We start from the raw sequence: 9,949 nt of genomic DNA, 5'->3' as shown, positions 1-9,949 counted from the left end.
ATGAGAACAAAAAGAGAAAGACATCGCGCGAAGACGAAAGCTCGTGTATCGCGGGAGTGCTCGAAATGGCGGTGTGTAGACTTCGGCTGCTGGCAACGAACCAGGTATTCCATCTACTTCTGTCATGTACCCCGTCTCCCCAGTTTCCCCTCGATTACAGTGGTTCCCAAATTTTTCCACCGAAGCGACACAACGTGTCAAAAAAGATGCTTGTTGTCAAGGACGCATCACACGTGCGCGCTAAATGGAACGCTTGTAGTTGAAGAAAGCTTCAAGTACGTGTTCTTATATATAAATTTTTGACTGGTACAATTTGTGGAAAAGAATTATTTCTAGTTCCAAATTGTATTTGAAAACTAATTATTATCTATGTCTATGACAATAATTTTCTCTAAAAACTGTGATTATTGTTGACGATCATTGCTCATATAATTAATATATATTTCTTTTATCTATTATCTTTTGTGGCGCATCATTTTTTTTTTAATTTAATTTACGATTAATTAATAATTAAAGAAGGTCGCCATAAAACATGTTTGTGCATACTATTGCTTAATGAAATGTGCTCCACACACATACGCACAAACAAAATCTACCTGTATAAAACACGCTCGCTATAATAATGTTATAAAAATTTTGATTTTACATAATCTTTTATATTTTCTATAAAATATATTTCTAAAATATATTTATTTAAAATAAAGAAGGTATAATAAAACGCAGAGCTGAAAGTTCTTTCTATTCGAAATTAAAACTCACCGTGCTCCTTAAGTGTACAACACTTTCGGTTACTTCTCGTTGAATCGTCGTCCCATCGGTAATGGTACGGGATAACTCCAACGAAAATTCTGTATAAAAAAAGAACAAATGATAAAAAAAATAAAAAAATATTAATATTCCTTTGTAATTAAATAAATTGACGGAAGTTAATACTCAAGGCAACGAAAAATCAAGCTATTGGCATTTATGTTCTGCGTTCCTTTTATAATGCTTGCGGCCTTATCACAATTCTTAATTTTACTTTATTTAAATTTTAACGTTGCAGTTCTAAGCTGTCGACACTTAGATGTACTAAATTTTATTTATTTTTTTAATGCAACCACATATGCTTGCATGTAAAATTTGTTAAGCACATAATAATTAAAGCTAAGAAGCATTTTTAATTAACAAGATTCCCTTCCTAAAAACAAAATAAAATACCTTTCTTTCTTTTGGATGTAGTACTCGCTCGCGAATTGAATGCCATATCGTTGTGTTTTCAATGTTACATTATTAGTCTGAAACAAGTAAGAATAAAGTTAAAGGAAATTGATTTCTTTGTCGAAGAATCGATTTTGCTGTATTCTTAATATATAATATAATGAGATATTTACAGATGTGACATAACAAATATACATCATTGTTCCAATAACTATTAAATGATAAATGTTTTATATATATAGATATGTTATGCCAAGAATGAATCAATCTCATATCAAACTGCACATTTATTCCCAAATGTCATATGGGAAAGCACATTCCTAATGCCAAAAGTATAAATAATATGGAAAAAGATATAAACGAAAAAATAAAATAAAGCGTACAAAAATAAAATTATCTCATTTTATATATGCAAAAAGATCCTAATCATCGCGATACTCGCGAGCAATGATTATAATGAAGTTACAAATTCAAGTATCAAATGTGAGGCTCATCGTCAGTAAAAATAAAGCGCAACTCTCAGTTCCCTCTTTCTTGGGCAGCAGGTAACTTATCTACATCAAAGAGAGACTTGATGAATTTATCCATGGAATCTTACAAAGTTATCATCCATCGCTCTACCAGATATCTGTTCAAATTCGATGAGGAAATATCTAATAAAACTCACGAATTAGTTGCCAACTAAATGTCAACTATATGTGCGTTTTATAGACAAAACGCTTTGCTTATATCAAACAAATAGCTATCAGTATTTCAATTTATCTTGATAAAAATCTATACCATAACATGACACGAAATAAAAGATATAAATATTTAAAACGGAGCGATGCAGGTTTTCTCTTTTAATCATTTATTTCTGAAAGACTAATATTTTAATTGAGACACGATTTACTCCAAATTGATTGAAGAATCTGTCGTTAAAATTATAGTTAAAGACATTATGTATATATATCTATTGTATAAGGAAAATGAAAGATTCCTCGGAGAAAAGCGGCCACTATGACAGACCTTGATCCTGTCGTTGGTTACCGTAATTCATTATCTAACAGGCACGATAAGTCATGCGTAACGCGTAGTATGAATAAAGTAAGCATCAGTGGATCAACCTTTTAGTTTCGAGAATCGAGATCTATTTCCGACAGTCGCTCACCGCGATTGGCTGACTCCGTCGGCTCGTCGCGGTGTTGACCGCATTTTCTTGTGTTTCGCCGCTAATCGGGGTCACTTCCGCCATTCGATTTTCGAATCACCGGAATCTTGCCGGATCGCGGGACCGAGATGCGAATGATATGATTTATCTCTGAGGAAAACCGCGACGCGCGTCCAATCATAACATTGAGAGAATTTCAGTCGCAACTACAAAAATCTTGTATTGCACTACGCTCATTGTCACACAGTTTGCATTTATCGTGAATTCCTATGCATATTTATAATGTCGCCAAAATTATCATTTTTTATAATTTTTTAATTTATTCATTATTATGATTACGATCGATGACACAACGGAGGCAATGGAGAACCTTGCGTTAATCCGCGATCTCCGAAATGTTTTCGTTAATGAAAATATACTAGTTCACCGTGTTGATGGTTGATATATTCGCTATTTCACATGGCCAAAACACATGGCCCCATCATAAGAAGACAAGACTTCAAATGCAGGTCGCGATCAAAGATTAGTAATTTAGACTGTTATTACCGGCAGTGGTTTGATTAAAGATGAAAGATAAATAGATTACTTTCGAAAACAGTAAATGAGCTTTTTTGTCTTATTCTATCTAATAAATCTTTTTTAACATGTTAAAAAAATTATATAATCTTTTTAACATTGTAATTAAATTGAGCGACGCAAAAAGAAATTTGAGACAAGATAAAAAAATACTTTTTAGTAACATTCTTTTTAGTAACGAAGCTTTTCATTCATATCTTGATTTGCTTTAAATATGTAATATAAATATATTCTTTCATTGTATTTAAAGAAATTAAAAATCGTGGATATATATTTGACTTTTCCAAAATATTATTAATATTTAATTACACCCCTTTGATCGTCTTTCTAAAAATAAATTTAACATTTATTCGCATCTTCGACTAAATAAAATCTTAATATAAATTTCTCGACGCATATGCATATGCTCTGTTTACATAAAACTAAAAACTTGGCCTTCCTACAGTTTGATTCATTGGGATGCTTGACTCTGGGAAACCGTGCCAGGTAAATAGTGCAGCTATTTTGTGAAGCACCTTGAGCACTAGGCTAGAGCAATGCAGAGTTTCATTTGGCCAGAAATTTTATGCTATATGTATACACTATCGCGGTTGGCCGCCTCATTGTTTCGCCTTTGGACGCCAAACATATTTCGCAAATATTCGTACCACTCTGCATAATCATAAAATAATCATAGTACATACATGCTTGTATAATAAAAAATCAGTTTGCAATCATAATCTATCGAGCAGTTGATTTAGTGAGAATGAATTAATTCTACAAATGTCGCTAAAAGTTTATAATTTGATATTGAAGTTAATATTGGAACTTTCTTTTCTCGACGAACTTTGAATGATTTATCTTTATTTAATAGAACCCGTGTCATCTTTTGATCCAAAAAATTGATGCAAAACATTAGTTGTTTTTTTAATAAAACGATTTATTTAAATGTGATATTTCGAAAATTCGAACGGACACGCAAATAGGCGTTTTGTTGGTGCGACACCAAATCCCAGACAATACTAATTAGCGACATTATTAATCGGCATCTGTTTTGCTCAAGCAAAATATCTGTCTAGTATGTCTTCACCGTTTGGGAGGCACGGAATTCGAGAAGACTATTGTCGCGAAATTCTATCACGCTTCCGCATGGCAAAATGTCAACATTTTATATTTGTCATCTAGAACAGTTAAACAAAATTCGACGAATAGATCACGCATCATAAAATTATTATTAGGTCAACATCGACACAACTATCTATGTCGATTTAATTTCGACTATTGCTACATGACCAATAATCTTCTTCTTCAAAATAAGTGATAGGCCAACGCGATGTGCCAACAATTATGTTGATTCAGTATCATATTATAGTCTCGGTGGATTTAGAGATTGAAATTATATACAGCAAAAATAAGAATAAACAAAAATAAATAATGTGAATAATATTGAGGATTAATGAAGTTTATATAAGTAACATATTAGTTTTTAATAATTCCAATGTCATGAATAAGCATATAAATTGATATATTTCTACAACATCGGAAGTTACCAATATTGGTACTGATCATCGATGACGATGACGTCCGCGTGATTCATAGTAAAATATAACAATTTTATAAATCTCTCGCTCTTGCATATAACATATACATATACACATAACGCTCACAGGAGAATATGCGCGTCCAACCGAAAGGGTTGATTGGACAGGGTGAGATTGATGACCACAAGATGACCTGATCTATCGAGCTCTACGTCGAAATCGCCACCTTAATGCGCATTCGATCACTTGCACAACACACTCGCGCGAAAATAGCACCAACGAGTCGAGCTGACACGGGACGGCCGAGAGAAAGAAGAGCGAAACGAGAGCCAGAGAGGAAGAAAATGCGATCAGGGGAAGAAGACGAAGGCGTCCCTCGGGGGAAGAGAAAGAAGAGAAAACTGTTCACTGACCTCTTCGGGATCCTTCCGAGATTCCTCCGGCTCTCTCTTTCTCTCTCTTTCTCTCACCACCACCCTCTCCCGGATATTGTATATCGGCCTTAGCGCATGAAAGGGGAAAACGATCGCTCGATTTTCTACTATTAGACGATCTTCCTCCGGATCGGTCTCCAGACGTCGTCGAGTCGCTCGCTCGCCACTTCGGCCACCTAGAAATCCCCGAATAAATCGCCCGAGCCGGTGAGGAAGCCAGCCGACGGCTATCTCGAGACTGCTACCAATGCCAGCGGCAACACGTCCCGATGCCCGAGCACCGATTCTTCTTCTTCTTCTTCTATTCTCTACCTCCTCGTCGTCATCGACGGCGTCTTCGACGCGGTGCTCCGAATCGCTACTCCAATCTTCTTTCTTTAATCGTGCGAGATAATATCTTTGACACGTAGAATTTCATTTTGTAAAACAATCATTGAATTAGCTTCAATATTACTTATCTTTTAATTCATTTTAATTAAGTTTTTATTTTTCAGATTTCATTTCTTTATTTTTCAAAACTTATTCTTACAGAAATAATTTTTAAAGAGAAAGAGAAAAAAATGACTATGAATTCCGTCTCTTCTTTCCGTCGTTTAGGCCTGTATAGATCATTTTAATTTTCAGGAGGCTATTTCAATTTCACACACAATGGCAAAAATGAAAATGCACAATTGTTACAAAACAATTATTACGGGAAGCTAATTCGTGGCGCGGTCAATCGGCCGCGTTTCGGCCGCGTCTAATAATAATCGATATCTACGCCTCTCTAGGGATTTCTCTACGGATCCAAATCGATACTACGACTGGCGCAATACACAGGCCCCGTGTTATACCGGCTACAATCTCTCCGCTATTGATCAACTGTGACGTCCCGTTAGAGAGCGGTTTCTAGATCGGGAGCGATGACGATGAGATCTATTTGCGTATCGAGTCTATTACACATTGGTATTGCGAGTTAATCGTTTAGTATCGCGTAAAAGCTTAATTATTCTTCAAAAAATAATGCGACTCTCAAAACTCAAGTGCAATATAATATTTTTCTGCGAAGAAGCGTTGCTATAATTCTCGAAAATATTAAAAACAATTAAAAAGATTGAAATAACAGTTTAACATAAATTTGAAATAATAGTTTAACATAAATTATTATATCTAAATTTAATCATTACATTTGATAAACTTTTTGCGTTTGCAGTTTCTTCAGTTGTAATTTTTAAAAGTCCGAATAAATATGTAATGTGTGTAAATATACTATAAACAATATTTTCGTGTGTAAATACCTTTAATCTAATGAAGAGATCTGCGACAAAACGAGATCGACGATGCGAGAAAACAGCATTGTTCACATTTCGATTAAGGATCTCAAATTTTTATCTATCAAATGCGGTTAGAAGAAAAATGAAAATGGATCGTACATTTCCTCGCCGATAAAACGCGAAACGTCAGACTCGAATTACGATCAAAACACATAAATCTAGAATTAAAAGCCGGGAGAAAAGAGGGATTTTCTCGTTAAAGTGACAGATGCTTTTGTAAATGATACCGAAAAACACAGGCAAAGGCTACAGGTACACTTGGCACCGTCTGTCTCCGGCAGGTATTCGCCGATATAATTTTATTGTGTCATATGGTATAAATACACGAAAGCTCTTTTCTTCTCTGATTCAAACAGGTTCGTCATGATTATACCGTTGCTAGTCGAAATAATTTGCAATGATGCGTACGCCGAACGATCAATCATCTCTTCTGCAAAAAAGGATCCTTTTTACACACAGAATAGCATCGTATGCAAGAAGGAAGCGATGAAAAGATCGAATTTAGATGAACGAGCCTCTGAAAAATTCGACAAAAATATAAGTTTGAAAGCTACGCTTGATGATTCCGAACGAAAAAAGACTAAATCCTTAGCGCGGAAATTGGCAAATGAAGCTCTCAGATCGCCGCAATTGCAACGCAATATCAAAAAGTTGGCAAATTTAAGCGAGCCTCGGTATAATCATTCTAAAGCGATAAACGACCTACTGGTAGATCAAAGAGAGATGGGAAGTGTGTTTAAACCGACAGTAAATATGGGAAAGCTGAGCAAGTTGTCGAATCATAAAGGAAAAAGGAAAAGGACGAGGAGTAAACATAGGCACGGAATAAGACAACGCAAAGATCAGCCTTGGTTACATAGACAAAATTATATTAAGGTAGGTAAGATACCATTATATTATTAGTATTATTATTATTATCTATTTTTTATTATAAATTTTTAACGATAAGATATTTATGTCATAGAAGAGACAAGTCTACAAATTTAATTTCTGACAATTTTATTTCTTCGAGATATTTGTGAATTTTTTGAAGAATAGAAATATGACTGAAGCGTTTAAGAATTATTGTAAATTTAAAATATAAATCTTAAACATAGACATTCTTTTTTCTATTTAAGTCTTGATTTAATTATAAATAATCACGTGCATTGTTGTTTAGAAGGAGCTACGAAAAATAAATCCATCTGCTAATCATATTGACATAAAAGAGCGGAACATCATAAATGATGAAACGAAAAACTCAATAATGAAGAATAATATTCAACGAAACTCTATAACTGAAAATGATGCCTATCATTCCTTAAAAAATAATATCGCGAACCCTTCGCATTCGGAGCGACGGTTTCGAAAAATCGACGATACGATTTCATCAAAACATGAAAACATGATAAAACGCTTAATGCGAAAGAATCCTCGAAAAAAGAATCAAGGAATCGAACATTCCAAATATTATAGCAACGATAATCCCGAGGCAATTAAAATGCAATTGAAACGAGACGAAACGGAGAGTGGAAACGATAGAATAGCCAGGCAAATCTCGAATGGCAGTTATGTCTTCAACAACAATCCGTTCGACCATCGTTCGCAGTTTAAGCGACAATCCTCAAGCGAAGATTCCTATAATAACGATTTAATTTATGACGATTCATTGAAACCTTGGGAGAGCGGTCGTTCCCTAATCGCTCGATCAGAAGAAGATAATGCTATCGATTACATGACCACGTATTCTCCGATATTAATCGATCAAAAAATCAATTCAGGTAGCCTGTATTATATTCCCGACGAACGAACTCAAAAAGATCTGACGTTTAATCAGTTTCAAATATCGAATATCGATCGATCTTCTAAAAAGAACGTATTGCTTGCCAATGGAATAGAAACTTCTACTGATACTTTTATCAATTCTGATCTCGATCTGGCGCAGATTCTTACCACCAACGCGAATACCATCTTCGATCACCAAATCGAAGTCGAGCAAATTCCTAGCGAAGTGCTACAGGATCGGAATAGATTGAACATTCCTCATTTACATCCTAATTTAAGTATCAAATCAGAGTCGAGCAAACCTGAGGAAATGCAGGTGCTTTATCCCGACGCGAGAGGCCCGACAGGAGTTTCGATGAACGTAGTACCGCACATCCTTCGTAAAGTTCCCGGTACTCTGAACGTATATGTTGCGGAGAAAAGTGCTGAGCCCGCGTCTGCGTTCAATGAATACATTTATTCCGTCGGTCCTACAAGACAGCCTACGCACAAAGTCAATAATCACGTTTCGGTTCTTTCTCATTCGATCATCAATCGACCGGTAGAGCATATTTTGATTCCCGATCGAGAGAAATATGTCACATCACATCGATACAAGAATATCGATCAAAAACTAGCATTGGCCGAGGAAGTTCGCAAAGCGAAACAGAAAGCGGCTACTCGAATTTTTCACGAACGATACAAAAATGACAAGAATGAAGAATTGATGAACAGTGAAACATACGGCGATTTTGCACCTGCGACGAAGACAACGGAAGATACACGACGGGCGTATGTTTCTTCGTTAAACGAAACCAAGGAAGTCGCGAATCAAATATTAGAAAAGATTGTCAACGAATTGGAGGAGATTAAGTCAGATCGAGCGACTGAGAACGAGCAAATAGAAGGTTATTATTTAATTCGAATCTCTTTCTCGATTTTGCTATATTGAGCCTTAATTAGCAAGACATTTAATATTAAAGTATAAGTAACACTGCATTCTTGAAAAGTTTAATTTAAAATTTAACCAGTCGATGTACTTACTAAATATTAAATTTATTCTCAAAACTTTTTTCAAAGAGAAATCAATTCTCATAAATAATTCTACCGTTATAACTATAAAGCAAAAAAAAAACTTGCATACTGATTTTATTCCGAATATTAAAGAATTTAAAATAAAACATTTATTAGAAAAATATTCTCAACGCACACACACACACACACCTTTTGATAAATGAATTAAACTCTATTCAGGTTTACCTTGCAAGATATCGGGATCGTGGGTAACCACACAGGGTGGAGTACAGATCGACATGAAAATCGCTAATTGTACCATAAACGTGACTCTCGCGAGATTGTCGCCTCCGCCCGCTCACCAGGGTTTTCTAGATCTCACCTGGAATCTGACCGGATACGCGCCGTTCATGGCGGGTGGACCGTTCTCCTTGTTCGGCATTGACAATCGCACGAAGTCTCTGGCAGTGTTTGCAGGTATTCGAGATGCGTAGCCGAAAATAAATTATAATTTTATACGCGAGAAAAACTAATTAAAGAATTAAAAAAAAGATCTACGATATGATACACAGGTGCGTGCAGAGTATGCCGAGGTATCGATACGATAGTTGGGGTTTGGTCGATCGCTCATAATCCGCGGGACTGTGAGGATTTTCAGATAGCTACAAATATTTTTAACGACATATTTCGCCGTAATAAATTATCATCGGAGATGAAAAGAAAACACCGAGAGATCGTACGATTGCTTCGGGAAAACGACAAAGAGAACGCAACACTAGCCTTGACCTCGAATAATACAGTACAACATAATATCACGTTACAACAAAATAATAACAGAACTTCCAACAGAATAAAGTAGAGAAAGGAAAAATTTAGATACATTTAACAAAGAAACTTTCTTAAATAATTAATAGAATGATAACAAATTAAGAAAAAATGTAACACATTGCTAAAAAAAAAAAAGATGCAAAGCCTTTTATATTAGTAATAATTTATGTA

General features: G+C 35.1%; 1 protein-coding gene across 1 annotated transcript; it reads left to right on the top strand.

Annotated features, from left to right (window-relative positions):
- Nucleotides 1-9,809, top strand: LOC138935319 (uncharacterized). The gene is made up of 5 exons (XM_070299770.1): nucleotides 1-104; nucleotides 6,550-7,069; nucleotides 7,530-8,844; nucleotides 9,191-9,427; nucleotides 9,523-9,809. Exons 1-5 carry the CDS (start codon nucleotides 1-3, stop codon nucleotides 9,807-9,809), a joined length of 2,463 nt encoding a protein of 820 aa, XP_070155871.1.
- The last annotated feature ends 140 nt before the right edge of the window (nucleotides 9,810-9,949 follow it).

Source organism: Polyergus mexicanus, unplaced genomic scaffold (genome assembly GCF_030449975.1).
Source record: "Polyergus mexicanus isolate NDT 795.1 unplaced genomic scaffold, iyPolMexi1.0 SCAF_8, whole genome shotgun sequence".
NCBI classification, from domain to species: Eukaryota; Metazoa; Arthropoda; class Insecta; order Hymenoptera; family Formicidae; genus Polyergus; species Polyergus mexicanus.
This window is presented reverse-complemented; position numbering and strand designations above follow the sequence as displayed.